At 43.8% G+C, this 25,703-nt stretch overlaps 1 protein-coding gene across 1 annotated transcript in view; it reads left to right on the plus strand.

Moving 5' to 3' along the window:
• The first annotated feature begins 274 nt into the window (after positions 1–274).
• The window catches only part of KPNA6 (karyopherin subunit alpha 6), a 49,457-nt gene continuing 24,028 nt past the window's right edge, over positions 275–25,703 (plus strand). Inside the window, exon 1 of the mRNA XM_063140579.1 lies at positions 275–346. Within this exon, the coding sequence (XP_062996649.1) occupies positions 343–346 (4 nt within the window). The 5' untranslated portion in view covers positions 275–342. The remainder of the gene's footprint in view (positions 347–25,703) is intronic.

Below are 25,703 nucleotides of genomic sequence, written 5' to 3' on the forward strand. Positions count from 1 at the left end.
GGGCCAGCGCGAGGCGCGCTGCGTAGCTCTCAAGCCGGCGCGCGCTCGGCCCCAGCCTCTCCGGCTTCCTCTTATCCTCGTCAGCCCCTCCCCTCGATCTTACGTCTCTTTAAGAAGGGGCGTGCCCGAAGAGTGGGCAGAGCTCTGGCGCCCGGTCTCGCAGGGGCTTTCTGTCCCCCTTCGGCCGCCGTCGGCCCCCTTTTTAGCTCCGCCCCTCCCCTCCCCGCCCCTCCCAGCCAGTTGGCCCATTGGCCTGGCCCGCCATATTGTCGCCGCCGACGCTGGAAGGAGGAAGAGCGAGCGAGCAAGCAGCGCGCGCGCGACGCAGCCAGGCAGGCAGGCATGGGTGAGGCGCCAGGACAGGGCAGGCCGCTCGTCCCTCCTTGGGCCGGGCTGAGGGGCATGTGCGCAGGGCGGGCGGGGAGTGACAGCCGCCGCCCTCGTTCCCTTCTCCCCTCAGACGCCCGGAGCCGCCGCCGCCCCCTTCCGTGAGTACCCCGAGGCCCGCCCCACGCCGTGCGCGTCGATGGCGTCGGCTTCGGACTTCCGGGGTGGGCCTCGTGGGGGAGCTCCGCGCACTCGGCCCCCGCTCACTGGAGCCTCCCCGTGGAAGTCTCCGCGAGCCGCCCACGCAGCCCCGCCGCCGCCGTCGCCGCCCCGGCCTCCCGCTGGCCTGCCGAAGCCTCCGCTCTCTGCCCCTTCTTCGGTCGTCCGGGGTGGGCGCCTGCAGAGGCTTCCTCTGCCCCGGTAGCTGCTGGGCCGTTTTGAGGCCGTTTTGGCGCCCCTGAAGCTGCTGCTCTCCTGCAGCCAAGCGGCCGGGCTGAAGCGAGCCTCCTTGGGCTGCCCGTCATTGAGGCCGGCTGTAAACGCGTCCATCGACGGTGGGTGCTGAGGAACAGCTGATGGAGGGTTCGGCCTCCTCTTTTACGCTTTGGCGCCTCCTTCTCCTGGGGTGTGCAGGAGATGTTGCTTACTGCACTTGTCCCTTTGCGAGTATTCCGAGCATGGGATGCGTGCACTTTGCCCCCTCTTATACCCTCACTTACTTTTGGCGGGGCTGTGTGTGTTTCCCCAGCTAACCCTGGTTCAGGCAAGGTCCTCTATTTCATGGGCAGAGATGTTTCCTATTTCATGTGTGCCTTACTATGGCACACAACGAGTTAATTGTTTATTGACTCGAATAGCTTGTCCCACTCTGTTTCTAAAGAGTTCCTGTTGATATTTTGGTTCTGCTTCTTGCATTCTCTCCCTCAAATACAATTCCACTGCTTTCTGTAGTGTTCTCTAGTTTGGTGAGATGTCTTGTTCCTTAATTCCTGGTTTCCAGATTTCTGGTGACAAGTACATCAGAGGATGGATACTTAGGATTGTGTGATTGTTTTCTGAGAGAAGCATGTATTCCCTCATTATCTATGCAGTTCTTGACTTGCGCATGTTGTGGACGATGCTGGCATTGATGTGGTTTTAATGAAACAGGATAAGTCGCTAGATCTAATTAGCTTTAATTAATAGTTCTGTGCCTTTATAACTTTTACATGGGTAAAAGTTATAAAGGCCCTGCGTGTGTTTACATATGCTGGCAAACTTGCTCTTGAGTTAATACTGTGGAGTAACTATTTGGAGCAGCAAAGAATGGTTGCATGTCCCGTTATCTTAGCATAGGGATAGGCTTAGGGATCAGCATCTACTAGTGTATTTCAACATGATTTGCAGTAGATTGACAAAGGTCTAATTGTTCAACAATAACAACAACAAAATGACTCTTCTACCAAAAAATTAGAATGCTGCAATAAAGAAAGTTTGGGATAACCAAGAATAGTTTTTTGTGTGGAAGGACAGGGCGCTCCACTCAATTCTGGCACTCAAACCAAATTTTTGTCCTCAGAGACACTTAGTTTAATTCTAAGTATGTTTCTTGCATGGGAAAAGGTTGATAGACCTCAGGGTTCTAGTAAAACACAAATTAGACCATACGAGCTTGAAGCCTGCCCTCCCCTGTCCTAGCCAGGGGAGTTGTGTTCAGAGGTTAAAGGAAGTTGTCTTGGTGTCATAGGATACGTGAATATGTACCAAGATGCAAGGTGTTGTCTTGTTCTAAGTTTTTGAGCCTTCTGGCAACAGCTCAAAGGTCCCAGACGGATGCCTTTCCCAGCCCCACCATTCTATACTTACAGATACCAGGGATCCTGCATGCAAAGCAGGTGCTTTGTTACTGAGCCTGTAAACCTCAGAACTATTTCTCAGAACAGCTTTTGAACCCCACTGCCTTGAGAGCCTTTATGATTTTGGTTAGTTTTCCCTGTTGTCACCACAATAATATTAAGGTAGTATCAATAGCTATTCCTGATGCTTCAATTGTGCCCACTTGCTTTTTGTAGTTCATTAGCTGCAGTAGCACAACATTGAGCCAAAATTTCTAAGAATCCTGGCTTATCAATAGCGAGCAATATGCTGGTGTGTGCAGCCTGATCGTTTTCTCTTGGTTCCTCCTGAAAGTGGAGTGGTTAAATTAACTTGTAACTTATCATGGCGAAGAAGCATAGCATTATTATTATTATTATTATTATTATTATTATTATTTTATTTGTTACCTGCCTCTCCCTCTGGATCGAGGTGGGGTACAACACAAATAAAATACATACAATTAATTAAACATTTAAAACCAGTGTATCATTAAAAGCAGCACACCATTAAAAAAGGCATCTTAAAATTCAGCTGGGTAGGCCTGCCGGAAGAGATCAGTCTTTATGGCTTTCTTAATTTCTGGAAGACTGTTAAGTTGACGAATCTCTCCCGGCAAGCCATTCCACAAACTGAGAGTGGCAGAAGAAAAGGTCCTCTGGGTAATAGTTGTCAGCCTTGTTTTTGTTGGCTAGAGTAAATTCTTTCCAGAGGACCTGAGTGTGCAGGGCGGATTGTACGGGAGAAGGCAATCCTGCAGGTAGCCTGGACCCAAACCATAGAATCATAGAATAGCAGAGTTGGAAGGGACCTACAAGGCCATAGAGTCCAACCTCCTGCTCAATGCAGGAATCCACACTAAAGCATCCCTGACAGATGGTTGTCCACTCTTGAAGGCCTCTAGTGTGGGAGAGCCCACAACCTCCCTAGGTAACTGTTTCCATTGTTGTACTGCTCTAACAGTCAGGAAGTTTTTCCTGATGTCCAGCTGGAATCTGGCTTCCTTTAACTTGAGCCCGTTATTCCGTGTCCTGCACTCTGGGAGGATCGAGAAGAGATCCTGGCCCTCCTCTGTGTGACAACCTTTTAAGTATTTGAATAGTGCTATCATGTCTCCACTCAATCTTCTCTTCTCCAGGCTAAACATGCCTAGTTCTTTCAGTCTCTCTTCATAGAGCTTTGTTTCCAGACCCCTGACCATCCTGGTTGCCCTCCTCTGAACACGCTCCAGCTTGTCTGCATCCTTCTTGAATTGTGGAGCCCAGAACTGGACGCAATACTCTAGATTGAGGCCTAACCAGGGCCAATTAGAGAGGAACCAGTACCCCATTTATTTATTTATTTAAGGATTTTTATGCCACCATTCAGCCAAAAAAGGCTCTCATGGCGGCTTACAAAAGTATTTCTTGACAGTCCCTGCCCACAGGCTTACAATTTAAAAGACATGACACAAAAGGAAAGGGGATTGGGAGGGAGGAGGAGGAGGGGGAAAAGGATACCAAATTCAGGCACTACAATCTTAGTTGGAAAGTTCAGCAGTTACAGGTGACAGCAGGAGGGAGGGGTGCTCTCAGCTGGAGCTGGACCCAGGCACGTGATTTGGAAGCTATACTTCTATTAATGCAGCCCAAAATAGCATTTGCCTTTCTTGCAGCCATATCACACTGTTGGCTCATATTCAGCTTGTGATCTACAACAATTCCAAGAGCCTTCTCGTTTGTAGTATTGCTGAGCCAAGTATACCCCATCTTGTAACACTGCATTTGGTTTCTATTTCCTGATGTAGAACTTGGCATTTATCCCTATTAAGTTTCATTCTGTTGTTTTCAGCCCAGCACTCCAGCCTATCAAGATCACTTTGAAGTTTGTTTCTGTCTTCCAGCTAGTCTTCTGTCTTCTGTCTATTCCACCCAATTTTGTGTCATCTGCAAATTTGATAAGCGTTCCCTGCACCTCCTCGTCCAAATCATTAATAAAAATGTTGAAGAGCACTGGGCCCAGGACTGAGCCCTGGAGGCCGTTAAAGGTGATAACCAACACTTTATACTTCACCCAGAAACTAATTGGTAGTCAGTGAAGAGATTTTAAGACTGGTGTAATGTGGTCACCCCTAGGTGTACCGGTGACCAACCTGGCTGCCATATTTTGAACTACCATAAGACGCCATCGATTGTAAGATTGTAAGACACACACTAATTTCAGTACCACCAACAGAAAAAAAACCCTAAGGCACACCCGCGATTCTAAGACACACCTCATTTTTAGAGATGTTTATATGGGGAAAAAAGTGTGTCTTAGAATCGAAAAAATAGGGTAGTTGAAGTTTCCGGACTAGGCACAAAGGTAGCCCTATGTAGAGCGCATTGCAGAAGTCGAGCCTTGAAGTTACCAGCGTGTGCACTATTGTCTTTAGGTCTTCCGACTCATTTGGAGCGACGGATCCAGAAGCACCCCCAAACTGCGAACGCAGTCTTTCAGGGGGAGTGTAACCCCATCCAGAACTGGTTGACACCTCCAAACCCAGGTTATGACCTTTGACAGCAAACACCTCCATCTTGTCTGGATTCAGCTTCAGTTTGTTTTTCCTCATCCAACCCATTACCGCCTCCAAACATCCATTCAGAGGAGACACACTATCCTTAGCTGACGCTGTTGTCAAAGGCATAGAGAAATATATTTGGGTGTCATCAGCATACTGATAGCACCCCGCCCCATGCCTCCAGATGATCTCTCCCAGCGGTTTCGTGTAAATATTAAATAGCATTAGGGAAAGGATCGCACCTTGAGATACACCACACGGCAGCTCCTTCTTTGAGGAGCAGCTATCCCCAAGCATCACCATCTGGAATCTACTTGAGAGGTAGGACCGGAACCACTGGAGCACAGTGCCCCCGATTCCCAATCCCCTCAGGCGATCCAGAAGGATACCATGGTCAATGGTATCGAAAGCCGCTGAGAGGTCCAAAAGTACCAGCAGGGACACCCCCTGTCAATACTCAGGCGTAGATCATCTACTAAGGCGACAATAGCGGTCTCAACTCCATATCCTGCTCTGAAGCTGGTTTGAAATGGGTCTAGAAAATCTGCATCATCCAAGACTGCTTGGAGTTGGAAGGCAACTGCTCTCTCGATTACTTTGCCCCAAAATGGAAGATTTGATACTGGTCTGTAATTATTAAGCTCCAGGGGGTCCAGGGAGGGCTTTTTAAAAATTGGCCATACTACACAGCTTCTTTTAAGTATGATGGAAAACTCCCCTCTCTGAGAGATGCATTAATAATATGCTGTAATTGTTGTCAACAGAGGAAACCAATGTGGCTCCACAAAAAGCTTAGAGATGACCTAAAAACAAAAAAGGATACATATAAGAAGTGGAGGGAAGGCCAGGCTACAAAAGAAGAGTACAGACAGGTGGCGCAGAAGTGCCGAAATGGCATCAGGAAGGCTAAAGCTGAGAATGACCTGAGGTTAGTGAGGGATGCTAAAAGCAATAAAAAGGCTTTCTTCAGATACGTGAGTAGTAAAAGGCAGAGGAAAGAAATGGTGGTTCAACTGCTTAATGAGGAGGGCAAATTGATAACAGATGACAAAGAAAAGGCTGAAGTGCTGAATTCCTACTTTGCCTCAGTCTTCTCCCAAAAGCGGGTCTATGACCCCCCTGGAGAAAGTGAAGCAGAAGTTGAGGGGGCAGGATTGCAATTTGAGATTGATAAACAAATGGTCAAAGAACACCTAATTTCCTTGAATGAGTTCAAATCTCCAGGGCCCGATGAACTGCATCCTAGAGTAATGAAGGAGCTAGCGGAAGAACTCTCAGAACCTTTGTCTATTATCTTTGCAAAATCATGGAAGACGGGTGAGGTGCCGGACGACTGGAGGAGGGCTAACGTTGTCCCTATCTTCAAAAAGGGCAAAAAGGAGGAACCTGGGAACTACAGACCAGTCAGTCTGACATCCATCCCTGGGAAAATTCTGGAGCAGATTATAAAGAAGTCAATCTGTAAACACTTTGAAATCAATGCGGTGATCACTAGAAGCCAACATGGATTTGTCAGGAACAAGTCCTGTCAGACTAATTTGATCTCATTTTTTGATCGGGTAACCTCCCTTGTGGACTGTGGGAATGCTGTGGATGTCATATAGCTTGACTTCAGCAAAGCTTTTGACAAAGTACCACATGACATTCTGATTAACAAACTAGGTAAAAGTGGGCTAGATGGAACAACTATTAGGTGGATTCACAGTTGGCTACAGAATCGGACTCAAAGAGTACTTATCAGTGGAACCTTCTCAAACTGGGGAGAGGCAACGAGTGGGGTGCCGCAGGGCTCAGTCCTGGGCCCAGTGCTCTTCAACATTTTTATTAATGATTTGGACGAGGAGGTGCAGGGAACGCTTATCAAATTTGCAGATGACACCAAATTGGGTGGGATAGCTAATACCCTGGAAGACAGAAACAAACTTCAAAGTGATCTTGATAGGCTGGAGTGCTGGGCTGAAAACAACAGAATGAAATTTAATAGGGATAAATGCCAAGTTCTACATTTAGGAAATAGAAACCAAATGCACAGTTACAAGGTGGGGGATACTTGGCTCAGCAATACTACAAATGAGAAGGATCTTGGAATTGTTAAAGATCGCAAGCTGAATATGAGCCAACAGTGCGATATGGCTGCAAGAAAGGCAAATGCTATTTTGGACTGCATTAATAGAAGTATAGCTTCCAAATCACGTGAGGTCCTGGTTCCTCTCTATTCTGCCCTGGTTAGGCCTCATCCTAGAGTATTGTGTCCAGTTCTGGGCTCCACAATTCAAGAAGGATGCAGACAAGCTGGAGCGTGTTCAGAGGAGGGCAACCAGGATGATCAGGGGTCTGGAAACAAAGCCCTATGAAGAGAGACTGAAAGAACTGGGCATGTTTAGCCTGGAGAAGAGAAGATTGAGGGGAGACATGATAGCACTCTTCAAATACTTAAAAGGTTGTCACACAAAGGAGGGCCAGGATCTCTTCTCAATCCTCCCAGAGTGCAGGACACGGAATAACGGGCTCAAGTTAAAGGAAACCAGATTCCAGCTGGACATCAGGAAAAACTTCCTGACTGTTAGAGCAGTATGACAATGGAATCAGTTGCCTGGTGAGGTTGTGGGCTCTCCCACACTAGAGGCTTTCAAGAGGCAGCTGGACAACCATCTGTCAGGGATGCTTTAGGGTGGATTCCTGCATTGAGCAGGGGGTTGGACTCGATGGCCTTGTGGTCCCCTTCCAACTCTGCTATTCTATGATTCTATGATCTCCGCCCTGGACAACCAGCCATGAAGGACAGGGATCAAGAGGGCAAGTCGTCTTCCTCACTTGTCTAGAGATGGACCCTGGCTTGTCACCTAACAAACCAGGTTCCACAAGTTAGCTACTGGCTTCAAACTCTGGCTTGTTAGAGGAGAGGCAAGCCAGAAGCCTGGATTCAGATGCTATGCTAAGTTCCTGGTTAGTTTATTTACTCCTTAACATTCTAAATCAGATTTTCTGTTTTTGTATGGGAAAGACTTAAAAGTCCCTGTTCCTCAGCTGCTGTAGAGCTTGTAGACCTCAGTGTGTGTTGGTCTTGATAACAACATACCAGTTGCAGGGGGAACTCCCGGTACACTTGCCTAGGGCTGAAAATTCCCAGTGCTGGTTGAGAGCCTTAAGTATGTGAAGTCCCCAGTTCAAAGATTACCTCACTTGGTGGTATTAGGCAAGCTACTGTTCTTATTTTCTGCTCCTGCCCTTATCATTCTAGTATGGTAAGACTCGCAGCCTTCCTCTAAGAATTGACTGTGTGTGCATGTAAATGTGATGTTTCTTTAAATAGTTGATGTCTGTTCTATACCTCTGAAAATGGGGCCAATAAATGAATGTACATTCCAGCCCTAGGTTTTCTAGAATTTTCTCATATGTTGCTTTCTAGTCATATGACACTGCATGGTCAGTGCCAGGGTCAGCTCTTGGTGTGAGGGGGGCTACATTGGTAGGCTTACCTGGTAGCAGGCAGCAGTAGCACTCCAATCAGTGTTCCCCAGTGCAGTCTGGTAACCATTAGTTCAGTTCCCCCTGCAGATCAATGTCATGTTGGTAGCAGCCCAACACCAGGGGGAAAAACGTGTCATGGCCAAGCATAATTATCAGTCGTGGGCTCTGCCAGTATTCTGGGGGCTCCAGCAGCTGTCCAAGCATGCTGTCAGGAACCTCCAACACATCTATCACTTCTGACTTTAGACTGAGAGATAACTGTTTTAGTTGCTAGCAGCCTGTTGATGAGATCTGACTATTGGGGCGGGGGGTGCTGCTGAAGTAACTTCAAATTCCTAAATGCCAGAATCAAATGTATAGATTCATGGCAGATAGCTGTTAATAGACCTATACTCCATGCAGTTATCTAATCTCTTTTTAAAACCATCTTTTAACCTTAATTGTCACCTTGTGACAGTTGATGCTATAGAATTATCCTGAAATAAGAATTTAAAGGTAGCTGAATGAAATGCTTGCCAACAAGCTTGAAGGATTAGGTTAGTAACTTTTTACAGTTTGCCTACTCAAAACAAAACACAAACACCAAGGGCACTCATAGTCCTATCCAGCTTCAGAGCATGGCTAGAAGGAAAGAGAAAGGCCTGGAATTTTTGCTTGTTGTTTCCGTAGAATTCTCTCACTCAGGAGTTTGCTTGGAATTGTGCAATTGTGAAAACATCAAGCTAGAGTTTGTTTTGTTATCTAGTTAAAACTCCATTTAACAGCATCTAGGAAGGCAAGGCTGTCCTTGGTTTTGTTGTATGTCTGGGTTTGTTCAAATTAGCAGCTAAAGGGCCCCTTTGTGGTGGGTGGGTTCTGATAGCAGTTGGGTGACATGGCTTCTAAAATGTAGATATGGCTGTAGCTGTTCAGTGGATAGTCAAAAAAGGCACCTTGTGGTAGTCAGGATTCCTTGCTACTGACAAGCCAAGGTGCTTTGAATACACTATATGTTTTGTAAACTTGGGGCACCATTGCATATATTAGCTGCGATCATTAAGCAGTCTTGTAATGCCTTAAAAACAAAACATATTTTTTTGATTTGCACTCCACTTTTCTACCAAGAAAAATGGCACTCAAGCATAAATAAAACTTCATTAATGCATTGTTTTATTATTGCTTTAAATACAATAAAACACAGCAATAACAATAAAAAGAGCAACTTTTAAGCCAACAGACCTGCTTACATGTCAAAGGCATGCTTTTTTTTAAAGGTATTTTCCTGCAGGCAGAAGGACAGCAGAGAAGGAGCCAGCTAAGCCTCCCTTTGTAGGGAGTTCCATAAGGATTTATTGTGTCATGAGCTGCACATTCTTATCTTTGAGGTGTCACAAGACTCTGTTGTGTCTGCGGCAACACACTAGAGTGGCTACCTGCCTGGTGTTTTCAATAGCCGCAAATTGGAATTATCCTCATATTGCTTGTGGAGTGGGGAGGCTGAAAGAATACTTCTTGCATATCTCTTCACCATGCCAGCTCTGTAATTGGGACATGGGAGGGAGTGCTCACAGGGATTTACTGATATATTTATATAATATAAATCACTATTTTAAAAAAGTATACCCTGACATTGTTGTCAAAGACAACCTGTGATGGCTACCATTATGCAAACAATAGCACTACTGAATACAGTAAAAAAAATATATGATGCAGGGGTGATGCAACCTTGGTTGTTCTAATAATCAAAAGCTAAGGCAAGAGTAGTGACATGCAATGCTCACTTCCTGCCCCCACTTGGGTGGCAGGACCATGAGAGAGATTGCGAAGCACTCTACATGGTGCATCTCTATGGGGTGAGCTCTGTTTGTTTAGCATTTGTCACCACCCAAATAGCTACATCCAGTTGGAAACGGGAAATGCCAGTCAAACTACATTGGGACTGGGTCCCCTTGGATCTAACTGGCTTGGCAGTAACTTCTCCCACTGTGATGCAGTTGTCAAAACACAGGTGGTGCTTGAACAAACTAGGTGGAACCATATCTGTCTTATCAAAACTCCAGCCGCATTGTTACCTGGACAGTTTGGGAAATCCCAGAAATTCAGATACCTAGGCATTTGGATGTTCCTCACCCATGCATTTGTAAGTCATACTGAGTGGTGCTTGAAATAATGTGATTGTTTGGGGCCTTGTGCGGCTTGTCTTTGTTACTTACTGGGATGGCAGGTAGAGAGGCATCATTAGAGGGTGATGTTGTAGATCTCAAAATGCCTTCTCTATCTCCCTCTTGAGGGAGCCAATTTGGTCAGCAAAGTAGCACATTCTACAGATGCTCGTGTGCTTCTAGCTTTTGTGAGCTTGTTGGGTGGGCGGGAGTGAGTGAACTAGCCGTGACCACCATACCAGGCAGGCTGAAAGAATTGTCAGGATAAATGTTCTGCCAGGACAGAGTGTGCCGTGCTCAAAGCTCTCTGCTCTGGTGACCTGTCTTGCTGTTGGGGCAAGTCCTGGTCTGCTCTCTGTGTTTGTCTATTTTGACACACATTGCCATTTCTGAGGCCCTTTTGCAGGATTTTGGATATTCCACACTAAATAGAATTCTGCCCCTTGAAGAGAGTTGCTCATCAACCTGTGTAAAATTATGCAGATTTGCATGCAGTGTGCACTCAGACCTGCCTACAGGATGGTTCTGGCCAATCTATCATGGATCTTTAGAGGGCTAGCTTCCTTGGTCTTTTGTGGCAGAAACAAGAAAGAATGTTGTGGCACATTAAAGGTAACAAATGTAATTATGCATCTGTTGAAGTTGGCAGTGTCCACAAATGCTTATGCCATAATAGAGTCATTAGTTGTTAAGGAGCCACAAGACTCTTTGTTTTATCACAATAACGAAATTAGTAATACTGGTAAAATAGACATGAATTATTGCGTACCTCTGTCCAGTGACCTGTTTTGCTGGCAAGTTCAATTTAGTAGGGGATAGGGGAAGCAACAGCACAATTGGAAATAGGTTCTCCTGACCAGAGTGAATATCACCAGGGTTATAATTACAGTATACAAGGCCTTAAAGACAAAATTTATTTATTTATTTTATTTATTTATTGCACTTATATACTTCTCCCACAGCCAAGGCTCTCTGAGCGGTTTACAGAAATTCTAAAATTAAGATAAAAACGAGTATACAAAATTTAAAATTCTAAAACACAGAACATACACACATAAAGCATTAAAAACCATTAAAAACTAAACATGTGAGAGATTAAGATGTGCCACCATATGCCTGGGCAAAGGAAAGTCTTAACCTGGCACCAGAAAGATAGCAGCGTTGGTGCCAGGTGAGCCTCGTCAGGGAGATCATTCCACAGTCTGGGGACCACCACTGAAAAGGCCCTGTCCCTCATTGCCACACTCCGAGCCTCTCTCGAAGTAGGCACCCGGAGGAGGACCTTAGATGTTGAACATAGTGACCGGGTATATTCACGTCAGGAGAAGCGTTCCGTCAGGTATTGTGGTCCCAAGCTGTGTAAGGCTTTATGATGGGTTCAATTTAAAGGTTTCAGTGACTGTATGTGGACCCTAACCTCTAACCTCTTGTTTTGTGTGCTGCTGGTTCTTACAGTCAAAGCAGTGTCTTACTTTGCCTCTACCTCTTTTGAGCCCCCCCCCCTTACTTTGGCCCCTGGATGCACTTCTAGTGGTAGCTTTGTGTTTGGTTGCCTTGTTACCTCTTGTGGAGGGTAACCCGGTTGGAAAGAAATTTCTTTGCCTGGCTGAAAAGCAAGAGGTAAGCTCTGACTTAAAGTTGGAGGAGCTGATGGGAAGCCAACAACTCAGAGGCCCTGTTAGACTAGTGGGCCCATGTAACACAGCACATATATCTCTAATAGGGCTGTTTCCTGCCCTGGAGAAAGTTTTTTAGCTTTATCACAACTGTCCCGGCTTGGCTGGCAGGTGGGGGGTGGCGCAGGCGTGAGGAAGGATGCCGTGCTCCCTTGAATTGGGAAGGGGCTGACAGGGCTTGATCTGTGAAATCCAGTGGCCTGGTTACTTTTAAACTTGGAGAAATGGTTGTTTTGAGAACAATATTTTTTTCTGAAGTAAATCACTAGCTTTGTTACTCATGTGAAATAAGCTGCCATTTGAAGTTCTTCAAGGGTTAGGGTACTAATATTGTTATCCTTTTGGTGCCAGGTTAAGATCGTCCTCTACTCTCAGGCATTTGGCAGCATATGATAAGGTTTTTAATTCAGGTCTTGGATTTCTTATTGTTGATTGTTAAATTGTATGCGTGTGTGTGATATATTTTTATGTTTGTATGTAAATGGGTTTTTTATATTATATACAATATTGTAGTTTTTAGGTTTTTAATCTTTATAATCTTTATAAACCACCAAGAGAGCTTTGACTAATGGGCAGTATAGAAATGTAATAAATGGGGGAGGGGGACCCAAAAGAAATGAAAATGCCAGCCAGAGGCTTGTGAGATTGAATGGTGTCTGTGGAGAGAGTGAATAGGGAGTAGATTCGGATACATATCCTTGAGGCTGAGATGGATAGGTAGAAAGTTTAAGACAAATGTTTATGGAATTTATAGCCACTGGATGCATAAACATATTTTAAAAAGGCTTAGATGAGTGACTGTCATAGTGTGCAAGATGTGGTGTTCCTCAGTCCTAAAGCATCCTATGCTGTCTCAGACTGACTGAGCACTCCGAAGGAGTTCCTCAGTGAGCTTTAACAACCACCTCTGATTTCCCCCTACAGTGCCCAAGTGCAGGAGTGTGTCTAACGTGTTGGCGAGTCTGTCAGTTCACATGGGTCCAGGGCCCATTGTGAACAGAGTGCCCGAACATGCTCCAGCATGCAGCTAGGGTGTCAGTCACAACTATTTTTGTTTGGGAAGTGTATGGTTTTAAAATTGTTTTGTGTGTTTTCCATTTAATACTTGTATTCTAGTTTTATGTTTGAAGTGTTATCTTGAAATATTGCTCCATGGATCATTATTATCCGGATGTTTTCCCTTTTAACTGGTTTGTAGGCCCCTGGTCTTTACTGCAAGGCCTGATGGCCGCTGGTGGGTTGCCAAAGCTCAGGCAACGGAGCAGTGAATTGGGCACTCCCTTGTGAGAGGAGAACCTGGCACCACCTTTGCTGCTGCTACCACCGTGTCCACATACCCCTACCTATCCACCCTGTTCCCACCACCTGCTCTGTGGATCTTTGCAGAGTGAGCCGGCAAGGTGGCCAGTGAACACTGTGGTTGGCTAACCAATAGTAAGGAGGACAACCTCCATTTAGCAACTTCCTATGTGCCTGCTGGAGAATCAACAGATATGTCCCATGGGAGCCTTCTGGAGAGAGTAGGTTGGCTGCTGACAACAAAATGCTTTGCTAGATGGCATGAACTAGCATTATTTATTAATTAAATTACATCCCCCCCCCCATCCTCATAATTTCCAGAGGGTAGCCGTATTAGTTTGTTGTAGCAAAAACAACGGTCTTGTTACTTATTATTCTCTCATTTTGTAAACTGTCCAGAGAGCTTCGGCTACCGGGTGTTATATAAATTTAATAAATAAATGACTCAAGTGATATACCTGCTTCTTCCCCTTCCATTTTATGCTCACAACAGCCCCTCAAGGTAAGTTGTGTTGGTGATGGGAGGCCCTTGGATTTAGGAGTGAAAGTGTATGACTCAAAGCTTCCTTCCATGCATCATGTGCTGAATTGCAACTACTGCCCCCCTCCTGATGTCCATGTGTTCAGTGAAGGTCTGCAAGGGGCTTGTATACCTTTATGCTGAACGTACAAAGGTGTGTGTGCATTCAGTATGCAACTGGAAGGAAAGTGTGAATGGGGTGTACATTTTTCACAGTCCAAAGAAATGAGCAGGCGGAAAGAATCTAGTAGTACTTAGTCATTGTCTAGTGATTGCTGCATGCTTGGCTGAATCCTTGACTTCCAAAGTGTGCTTGATACTTAGTGTGCATGGAAGAGCCTTCATGTTAAGCTGCTGATGTCTGCAGCTGGTGACTGCTGCCAAATGGCTTGCTGACTGGTGCTTCACTTGGCAGCAATGCCCAAAGATGATACGAACTCTGTAGTCAGCTTGCCTGATTGAACTTGTGAGCCAATCTCATGGTGGTTGTGGTGAGGAGGTCCGTGCAGGGAAATGCAATATTTTTTTCAGGGTGGTCATAAAGTAAGAACTAGAAATCCACTTTTGATACACACACACACCACCACCACTCCGTTTGTGAAGTGTCTCCTCAACACTAGCACTATCAGATTCCTTTTCTGTTAGGAGCAGCTGTTTGGAACTTGGAATTCCATGGAACTGAATAGGCCTTGGAACATAGCTGATCTAGATAGAAGCCAAAGCTGTGAAAATGGAGTTTGCAGAGTGAGAGTTGTGGGCCTGGTTTCTCTGCCTGTCTGATCCCAAGCTGGAAGGTGGGGAGGGAACACCAGGGTGGAAGACATGTGAAGAAGGTAGGCAGCATACATTTGCTGGCATATTGTAAGAGGGGGCTTGGGCCTTCAACTGGGGGCTTGTGCGTGCTCTGAATCCTCAGTGTTTTGGGCTTTCGGTGTTACTGGGCCATGCAGGATCAGGATGTACAAGATGGTGTGCAAAAACATCCCAGCCATATATAAATAGCCTTCAGCTCCCACCTGGAAGTTTCCTACCCTGTCTTAATTGCACAGAGTTTTGTATCTCCTGGGCATGGAAAAGTAATTCTGTGTTTCACACTTAATGTTGTGGCACTGTATTAGCAAGCATAGGGAGCTAGTGTATCCTGTTCTGTACATAAGGCAGGTAGTCTCCGAGGTCATTAGAGATAATAGCACGTTTGTGGCCAAACACATTTGAGATGCATAGGCTTTCAGATAGTGTCCTTGAATCTCATACTTGCCTTGTGAGAGCTATGCTTGTGAACCTTCATTGTTAAGGGCTAATAACTGGAGGCTCCAGGGCCAATTCCAGTCTTTTGTGGAATGTCAGTGGGCCCTTAGTTGACAACCTGGAAGTGTGAGATGTGGAAAAAGACATCCCTGGCCAAAAAACACACAACAATTTGTGCGTATCACTTTTTAAGAGTTTGGGGTTGAAGTGCATATTACTCATTCTTCAAAATGGCCTTCCAGGAAAAGTTAGTAGCTAATGAGTTTTATGTGGTCATCCTGAATTTTTGTTGCCCTACAGCTAGTTGGATCCTTAGAAAACAGCAGTGGAAGTATACCCTTTGTCTTATGCCATGCCAGACTCATCACTTGCCTGGCTGGCTTTTTAACCACACTTATATTTTCAGTCTACAAAGGCTTCATGAAGAACTAGACACCTGACCAAATGTCCTTATTTGCACAATTGTTTAATTTAATTTAGTCCGATAATTGAAATTAAATTGGCAAATGCACCACACATACACACTTTTAAATCAGTAAGTTTAGATCAGCTTACTACTTTTCCTGCTATTGACCCAGTCTTGGAAATGGAATCCTGTCTACAGGATCACATGAAACTGCCTTGTATCATGTCAGATTATTGGTTCATCTAGATCAGTTTTCTCTATCTTGATTGACAGGGTTTCAGACAAGAGTCTTTCCCCACTTTACATGGAGATGCCAGTGCTTAGGGCCAACGGGAATCTGCCTTATACCAAGTCACCCACTTGGGCCATATAGCCCAGTGTTGTTGACACTGACTAGCAGAGGATCTTCTGGGTTTCAGGCAGGAATTTTTCCAGCTCTAAATGGAGATGCCAGTAACTGAACCTGAGACCTTTTGCATGCAAAGCATGTGCTCTTCCACAGAGCTATAGTCTTCAGTCCTCTATTCAGAAAGTCTTCTTTTTAGGGCTGAGCCAAAACTGTGTGTGTCTTGTGAATAAAGCATCCTCCCTCATGACTTTTTTGAGATGTCAAATCAAAAGAAGGCAAGAGGCAAACATGTTTACCTGCTCAGAGTGAACGTGATACTGCCCATTTGTCCTCAGTGACATTCATACATAGCCAACTCTGTTTAGATATTGCCTTTATGCCCACCTATACACTACACAATCCTAGATTGCCTGGCGATAAGAAGACGACCTGGTTAACAAAAAAAGGGAACAGCTATTGAAGCACATTCAGTGGTTGCAAACAGGTGGGAAAGAAGATGAACATCTTCAGCATTGTGTGTGTGTGTATGTTTGAAATACTCCTTTTCTCGCTAAATGCCATTCCACCCCCATAGGTGAATGCAGCCTTAGTTCTTCTTAGAATTAGGCCTTATGAATAGATGTTTAGTGATATAGGCCCTCCAAGTATTACTTTACTTTGAATTTTAGAGGGTGGCCATGAGAGAAGGGGCCTCTTCAGTAGTGACCCTCCACCTCTGGAATACTCTTTCTAGGAAACCTTGCCTGGTGGCCATGTTGTAATTCTAGCACCAGGCTATAACACTGTCTGTTTTCCCAGGCCTTTTAAAATCTTGTTTTAGTCTCTGGCATTAATGGTGGTTTTAGCTGCTGTATGGTTAGTTGGTTTTGAGCTCACAGATTCATGTTGTATTTTATTGTGTTGGATTCATATATTTGGGTTTTATGTTAGACTGTATGGTCAGACTTTGTCTGAATTAAGATGTAACAACCCCACCCCACCCCCGGAACCCTAGGTCATCATTTATAAAGAGTGTGCTTGTGCACTCTGCCTCATTGCTCCAGTTGCCAGCAGGAGCGGCTAAACAAACCCCAGACCTTCCATCTATGGTTTATCATTAGATGTGAGCTGGGGACTCTGGCTTGTTAGAGAGACAAGCCAGAGTTCCCAGTTCACATATAATAAACTACAGACAGAACGTCTGTGGCTTGTTGAGACGTTCTTGCTGCCAGCAGGACGGGATTCCCCAGAACACTGGCTTATTAATTGTATTTTTGTTATACTGATCATTTTAAAATAGGACTATAGTATGACACCTAGATAACTTGTTTGAGGCATCTAATAATTTTTTTATTTTCATTTTATCTTGTACACCGCTCTAAAATTTTTCAATGGGGAGAGGTATATAAATATTCTAAATAAATAAATAAATAAATAATATAAATAAGAAGTACTGTCCTGTATAACCCTTGAGAAAGGTTGGGTTTCCAGTGCTCAATGAGCTCAACTTTGTTTTCATCCAGTTTTCCTGACAAGCCATACTGCTTGGGCCTCCCTTTTGTGTGATGCAGTTTGGGATTCAAACACTGCTGCATTTGTTCAATCCATTAGGATAATAGCTTCCCTGTCTGCTTTTGCCTCTGACTCAGCAGTGTGAGTCCCAGTTTTAGGCATGTGAATTCCTGCAATTACTCAGCAGAGATTAATAGTATGGTAGGAGGCCTGAGGGGTGGGGTGAGATATGATGTACAGATTAAGAGGAGAACAAGAGGTTGGAAACCCACGACTGAACTTTGAACCCAGGTCTGCTGCAGTTCCAGAGTCAATTTTGGTAAAGGCTACACCCCATTCGAGAACGGTTGAGCCTTCTGACCTACATCAGGTCTTTTTTAGATAATAACCACTGTAAACCTGTCTCCAAGGGCTAAAGGTATGTGATTCCCTCTGTGAAAACGATAACCTGAAGGTTGATAAGGGAAGAAACAGGGAAGGGTGAGAAACTGGGGAGAGGCAACGAGTGGGGTACCGCAGGGCTCAGTCCTGGGCCCAGTGCTCTTCAACATTTTTATTAATGATTTGGACAAGGAGGTGCAGGGAACGCTTATCAAATTTGCAGATGACACCAAATTAGGTGGGATAGCTAATACCCTGGAAGACAGAAACAAATTTCAAAGTGATCTTGATAGGCTGGAGTGCTGGGCTGAAAACAACAGAATGAAATTTAATAGGGATAAATGCCAAGTTCTACATTTAGGAAACAGAAACCAAAGGCACAGTTACAAGATGGGGGACACTTGGCTCAGCAATACTACAAACGAGAAGGATCTTGGAATTATTGTAGATCGCAAGCTGAATATGAGCCAACAGTGCAATATGGCTGCAAGAAAGGCAAATGCTATTTTGGGCTGCATTAATAGAAGTATAGCTTCCAAATCACGTGAGGTCCTGGTTCCTCTCTATTCTGCCCTGGTTAGGCCTCATCTAGAGTATTGTGTCCAGTTCTGGGCTCCACATTTCAAGAAGGATGCAGTCAAGCTGGAGCGTGTTCAGAGGAGGGCAACCAGGATGATCAGGGGTCTGGAAACAAAGTCCTATGAAGAGAGACTGAAAGAACTGGGCATGTTTAGCCTGGAGAAGAGAAGATTGAGGGGAGACATGATAGCACTCTTCAAATACTTAAAAGGTTGTCACATAGAGGAGGGCCAGGATCTCTTCTTGATCCTCCCAGAGTGCAGGACATGGAATAACAGGGTCAAGTTAAAGGAAGCCAGGTTCCAGCTGGACATCAGGAAAAATGTCCTGACTGTTAGAGCAGTGCGACGGTGGAATCAGTTACCTAGGGAGGTTGTGGGCTCTCCCACACCAGAGGCCTTCAAGAGGCAGCTGGACAAGCATCTGTCAGGGATGCTTTAGGGTGGATTCCTGCATTGAGCAGGGGGTTGGACTCAGTGGCCTTGCTATTCTATGATTCTATGATAAAGAAAACATTACTAAAGAAAAAGAGAGAAAATGAAGCCAAACAACACGAACAATCAAATGTAGACGAAGTGGAAGATTCAGCACTAAAGCCATGCAAAATATTGAGAGGTGATGTTGTTTCTCATAACCAGCCATCGCCTAAGGTGGATCCTTCAAATCTTCCATGTATTATTTGTGTAAAACAGAAACACAGGAACAACAACAAAAATATATAGAATAAGTGGAACCAATCGTGCTCAAACATTTCTTGCAGCCACTCTGTTTTTTAAGGGCGATGTATATTTCAGAACTTGTGATCTCGAAGATCATTCTTCGGTGTTTGGAGCAGATTTATACTACCATGAGCTTTGCCTTGAAGCGTATCTCCAAAGATACAAAAAACAAAGTTAGCTGAAGAATGAACAACAAATGCAAACCAAAGGCCACAGAATAGAGGATATTGAACCACTTCTTCAAGACATTCTGGATCGTGGCTATGGTCTAACACTTAGTGAGATTTGTGATTATGCGAACAAACAAGTTGGAGAAGATTCACTTACAAATAGAGAAGTAAAATTGTACATGATAAAATATATTTGGAGATAACATTCAGTTTTGCAAACCACTACAAAAATAACCACTCCTTGTTTATTCATCAAAGCTCACTGTTGATCAAGTAGCAGAGAAACTACGTTCTGTAGACTCTATTAGGGAGGTTGGCAAACTCATTAGACAATCGCTCCTGGAAACAGATTTCAGCCTTGACAATAAGTTTGGGGATGCAAATCAGTTAGAAAAATCATGGCAAAAAACACCAATCCCACACCCACTAATTAATTTCTTATTTCATATATTTAATGTGGATAAACTGACCATCCTTTCCCACGTAAATGATGATGACAACAGTCAACCTTGTACAACTTCATTTGAAGTAGAAGATGAACAAGAAGAAACAGACAATGATGAAATTGAAGAGATCACTGGAGAAACAGAAAATGCTGTAACATGCAGAATGAAAGCCGTTTTTCAGATATTGTTCTACAATGTTCATAAGGGAAGAAAGAAGACTCCTCTGCATGTGATGACTGGCCATTCAATTCACGAGCAGTCTAAGAGCAAGTAGCTTATCACTTTATTCAACAAAGCTGGACTGTCAGTCAGCTATAATGATATTATGGAATCTCGTCGCAACCTTATTGTGCCAGACTTTATGGTCTGGCACAATAAAGTCATGTTCGGTGAACCCTGCACTTCCAAGTAATTTTATCCGTAGCAACTTCATTGTAGGTGCTATGGACAATTTTGACCATGAAGAGGCAAGTCTTTCAGGTCTTCAGGGAACCCATGATACTGTGATGGTCTTATTTCAGGAAGTTCCGAGGATTATTCCCAGTAAGCCAAAACTCTCAACAGTAGTTCTTAAGGAACGTGGGAAAAGGTTTGTTACTCTACTTCCTTGTCAGAATGTTAGACATTCTCGCAAGCCATCAACACCTGTGAAACTTCCACCAGATTTCAAAATCATTGAAGAGGATAATATTTTACCATATGACGATATCAAGAAGGAAGAGACAGTGATAAGTATGTTGCAACGTGTTGGAGGATTAACAAACCAAAGTACACTGACATGGTCTGGCATTCATGCTATAGTCTCAGAAGATAATGATCCGCTACAGTGTGTCGGTTTTCTCCCAATAATGTCTTACCCAGTGACAGCATATGATACTGTGTATTCATGTATGAAGAATTTTCAAAGCTTGCTTTTACATCTTGATCAACGAGCACTGCCAGTTTTCCATATTACTGCAGAAATTCAGTTAGTCACAAATGAATTCCCAGTCCTTGTGCTACTCTTGGGATTCTTCCATATGACTAAAATTCTACTTACATGCATTGGGAAATACATAACGGGCAGCGGGTTAGAAAACGTCCTAATTGAAAACCATGTTTTTGGACCAAAAGTAGTAGAGAGTGTCCTCAAAGGTAGCAATTACGTAAGGTCAGTAAAAGGAATGTTTATGCTAGCAGAAGTAGTAGAGAGGCTTAACTGGAAAGCGTTTTTGAGTACCATTGAGGATGATGCCGGATTAGCAACGCAAGTCGGTGATGTGCTCCATTGCTTGCAATACTCAACAACTGAAGACGCAAAACTGAAGTTCCAAGAGCGGATAGCAATATCAGAAGAAACATTGAAATCCTTGGGTGATTTCACACAGGAACAAGCTAAGAATTCTGAGCAGTGCAAATATCTGGAAGGATTCTTGCATCTGATAAGTCTTTTGAAGAACCTAATAAGAGTGGACAGGGAGGGAACCTGTACCTGCACACAGTGAAGGATGTCCTTCCAATTTTCCAGATTTTTGATAGAATCAACTATTTGAGATGGGGTTCACTGTTCTTCGAGCAAATTCTTAATTTTGAGACTCGTTATCCTGATTTATCACCAGTTCAAAAAAGGTCATTTTGTTGTTCGAAGAACAAATGGCAAGTTTAATGCAGTGGGAATCGACATGGCTCTCGAACAAACAATAAACTGCTCTCAGAGGTCAGCCGGAGGGATCATCGGCCAAACAAAAAGAAAGGAATACATTGCTGAATGGGAGCTTGCTTATCATGAAATCCTCCTCATAAGAAAAACATTTCAAGGGCTGATGAACATTAAACCATTTGACTATGAGCTGATAATACATCAGGAAACCTCAGAAGTAGAATGGAAACCAACATCCAACAGATGCTCCAGTATGTTGAAAGCAGAGAAAACCCATACCTATAAGCTTCACAACATTCTAACCAATGAAATTGTTCCAGCATTGAATGCCCAGAAGATGCTCCAATTTCTGATGACTGCACAAGAAGTTTTCTTCTTGTTTTGAGAGGAAAGGTTTATAACCTGCTCAAAACCACTATCAGCAGTTATTCACCAGCAAAAACTCTCCACTTTTCTAAGTCCAACACAACACATGAAGACAAAAAAACAAACTGTGAAAAATGTCATCAAAGATCAATTGATGGTTCAGAGAAAAGTTGATATTGCCAAAGAGAGAGGAATGACAATGGCAGAAATTCTAACCTACGATTTGTCACCTCCTTCATTATTAGATGAAAATGGTGCTACTACCAAGCCCATGAAGTTTCAACTCATGTCTGAGTTGGCAAAAAAAGTAGAAACCCCAGATCTCAGAAATTTCCAAAAAGAACATACCCTGAAAACCTGTGTGGTTGTTGATGTCATGAATCAGTTGCGAAAGTTGCCAGTTAAGGGAAGTGACACATTTGAAGACCTATTTACAATCCTTGACAGTAATGTGAATGCCATCTGTATATTCAGTTATGTTGACTATGTTTTTGACAGCTACCTTCAAACGTCAATAAAAAGTGCTGAGAGAGAAAGAAGATCTTCTGTGCAATCACTACTGTTGACTTCCATTGCTACCAATACAAAACTTTCTGTGCAGATGGAAAGATTTTGGGCATCAATTGACAACAAAAGTTTTATTCAAGATGCCCTGAGCAAGTTTCTGAAGACGGTATCTGCTAATTGACAATGGGAAACTATCCTTAGCTGTCTTTTGCTTGAAAGTGGACCTACTCCTGCGTTAGCAATAAAAGGTGGAGGCTTCACAGAAATCAAGGATACTCTTCAAGTAACTATTGAGGAGGCCGACTTGTGTATTATTCCTCACGTTTTCCATGCCGTTAAACAAGGCTTGCAGCGTATTGTTGTGTTGTGAAACGACACAGATGTTTTTGTGTTACTCATTCATTTCTACAAGTTTCTTAATGATAATGAACTGTGGATAAGAAAGGCATCAACAGATATCATACCAATGCATACTCTTGTGGACAAGATAGGTACTACCACAAACGTCCTTCTTGCTACCCATTTTCTGACAGGGTCTGATGTGACCAGTAAGATAGGCACCAAAGTGTCATTGCTCAAAGCAGAACCAGAAAAATATCTGCACAACTTTGGTTGGGATTTTCCACCAAGCATTGAATCCTTTCAGCTAGCCGAGGAATACTTGGTGAAGGTTCTAAAACCACATTCATTGTGCAAGACATTTGATGCACTTTGATTGGAAATAATGACCCAAGCTACTATTCCAAACATACAAGGCTTACCTTGCACAAGCTCTTCATTGCAAGGTCACCTGAAAAGATCATTTTACATGGTATACTCATGCTCTACAGTGTTAACGATGGACAAACCATTAGCCCCAACGGATTTCGGATGGACAATATGTGCTGATGACTCAACACTCACGCCAGACCCTTGCATTATTGAGCTACCTGAAGATGGGATTATTACTTGTAGTTGCAAAAGCTGTCTTACCAAACTATGCCGGTGCCGCAAAAACAATGTTTCTTGTATGTCCTTTTGCAAATGCAAAATGTCTTGTGACATTCAAGAACATGTTTAAAGTACTTAAAATGACCATTCTCTTTTATGTATTATAATTTCATTGTGATGCTTCAATACATTGTATTCTATTACCATTGTGTATGTTTTTTCTGTGTTTTCTCCTTGAATATTCACAGTGTAAGGTCCTAGAGGAGTAAAAAATACTCTTATCTAATAGGAAATTGTATAAGGAATCCAAAAAAAATGTCATATTTAGTATAGGTGTACTGACAAGAACAGAATATTATGAAATTCAGTATTAGCAACTGCGTGTGTATGCCCAAAACAAAATGGAGTCCTACCTACAAAATTTATGCCCGGGTTGCCAGATGTCTACCCAAGATTTTACCCTTCAGGCATGCCCTAACAGCATTTGAAGAGAAAACTTGTCCACCTCAAAATTCCTATGGGTCTTATGGTCAGTGACTGGACTAGATAGGGTTTGCAGTAGTTCTCTGGAGTGAAACTGACAGCTCTTCATAGCTTTGGCTGCTGCTTCCTTTGCTCTCCTGACTAGCTGCTTTTGTGGCCTGGCTCTGCAGTGAAGTCATAAGTCCCCTTTTGTGACATGTATTGTTTCTATGGGAATGGCATGCCATTATGCACCCCTCATGATGGCATCATTAGTGAAGGTTGGAGGGTAGAAAGGCAAGCCTGGAGAAAAGGCTAGTTGAAAATGTGATTGGAAGTCACGAATCAGCTAAACAGGTGCTGACCCCATTTGAACTTTATGAGAACTCCCTTTGGACTTTCCTTCTGTGTCCCATCAGAGCTTCCCTGCAGTAGTTCAGCATCTCAAAGGTGTTTCTTAAATGTTCTACCAACCTGGGTCTTGACAGTATTCCTATCTGATGTTCAAGAAGTCCTCCTGGGGGTAAAAGCCTCTCTGAGGCAAGCCTGGCTTTGGAACAGACGTATTTATTTATTTATTGCATTTTTATACCGCCCAATAGCCGAAGGTCCCTGGGTGGTTCATAAAAATTAAAACCATTCAGTATAAAACAAACGGTATAAAAACATGATATAAAATACAGTATAAAAGCAACCACTATAAAATCAGCAGCAGTAGATTGTAGTAACTTGCAGGCAGCTGGGGTGCTTGTCATTCTGGATGATCTGTGTGTACATTCCCTCAGAGGAGGAGCTGTAAATCTAGAATTAAGGGTTTAAAGGCCTTTAATCTGCCAAAAGAACCTGTACTGCTTGGCTCGGGTGCAACTGATGCAATTGCTGTTTTAATACAAAACTGCAATGGCCCTCTCAGAATCAATGACAGTCCTCAAAAATATCGCTCTTCAGTGAGAATGGGCTGGACATATCCCTGTTCATGGGAGGGGGGGGAGAAAGAGGTTCCTTGAGAGGTGTGATATTTGCTGAGTTGATATAGAGAAATGTAACATCCATGCGCTCCTCCCAGGGCAGTGCTTGGTGATAGTTATGCAAAAGTGTACAACCTGACATAACGAGGGTCGATATTGGGCCTGTTCAGACAACATGCTAAGCCATGGTTAGGCCGCTAACCCTTTTGCAGCAATTGGTTAATGGGCATATTTAAACCGTGATTAGGAATGGTTCACACGACACACTCAGTCATGCTTTAAATGACACTCTAAGCTATTATTTTTAGCTCAAAATGCTTAGCCCCCATGGCTTACTTAGTGTGTCATCTGAACAAGGGCACACTGGCCTTAGCTAGACCTAAGGTTTATCCTGGGATCATCCCTGGGTCGTCCCTGCCTGCTCCCGGGATATCCTGTGTGTCATTTACATGAACAGGGATGACCCTGGGACAAACCTTAGGTCTAGCTAAGGCCTATGTCACTGTATAAATGTTGGTAATGCAGAATGATTTTAATAGTAATAATAATAAATTTATTTCTTACTCACCTCTCTCTTTGGATTGAGGCGGGGAACAACATTAGTACAAGAATCAACATATCTTAAAAATTCTTGATTTTACATAGATCTGGGTAGGCCTGCCGGAAAAGGCTAGTCTTCAACGCTGTCTTAAAATCACAGAGAGAGTTAATTTTACAAATCTCCTCCGGCAGGCCGTTCCACAATCTGGGGGCGACAGAAGAAAAGGTCCTCTGGGAAACTGATGTCAGCCTAGTTTTGGCTGACTGAAGTAAGTTTTCCCCAGAGGACCTGAGTGTGCGGGGCAGACTATATGGGAGAAGGCGATCCTGCAGGTAACCTGGACCCAATCCATGTAGGGCTTTAAAGGTAATGACCAACACTTTGTACTTTGCCCGGAAACTAATTGGCAGCCAGTGGAGTGATTTTAATGTTGGGGTAATATGCTCACCCCTAGATGTACTGGTGACCAACCTGGCTGCCATAGTTTGAACTGGTTGAAGTTTCAGAACTAGGTACAATGGTAGCCCTATGTACAGCGCATTGCAGAAGTCAAGCCTTGAGGTTACCAGCATGTGCAATACTGTCTTTAGGTCTTCCAACTCTGGAAAAGGTCGCAGCTGGTGCAACAGCGAAGCTGATAGTAGGCACTCCTGGCCGTCGCATCTATCTGGGCT

This window comes from Elgaria multicarinata, chromosome 13 (genome assembly GCF_023053635.1).
Source record: "Elgaria multicarinata webbii isolate HBS135686 ecotype San Diego chromosome 13, rElgMul1.1.pri, whole genome shotgun sequence".
Classification (NCBI taxonomy): Eukaryota; Metazoa; Chordata; class Lepidosauria; order Squamata; family Anguidae; genus Elgaria; species Elgaria multicarinata.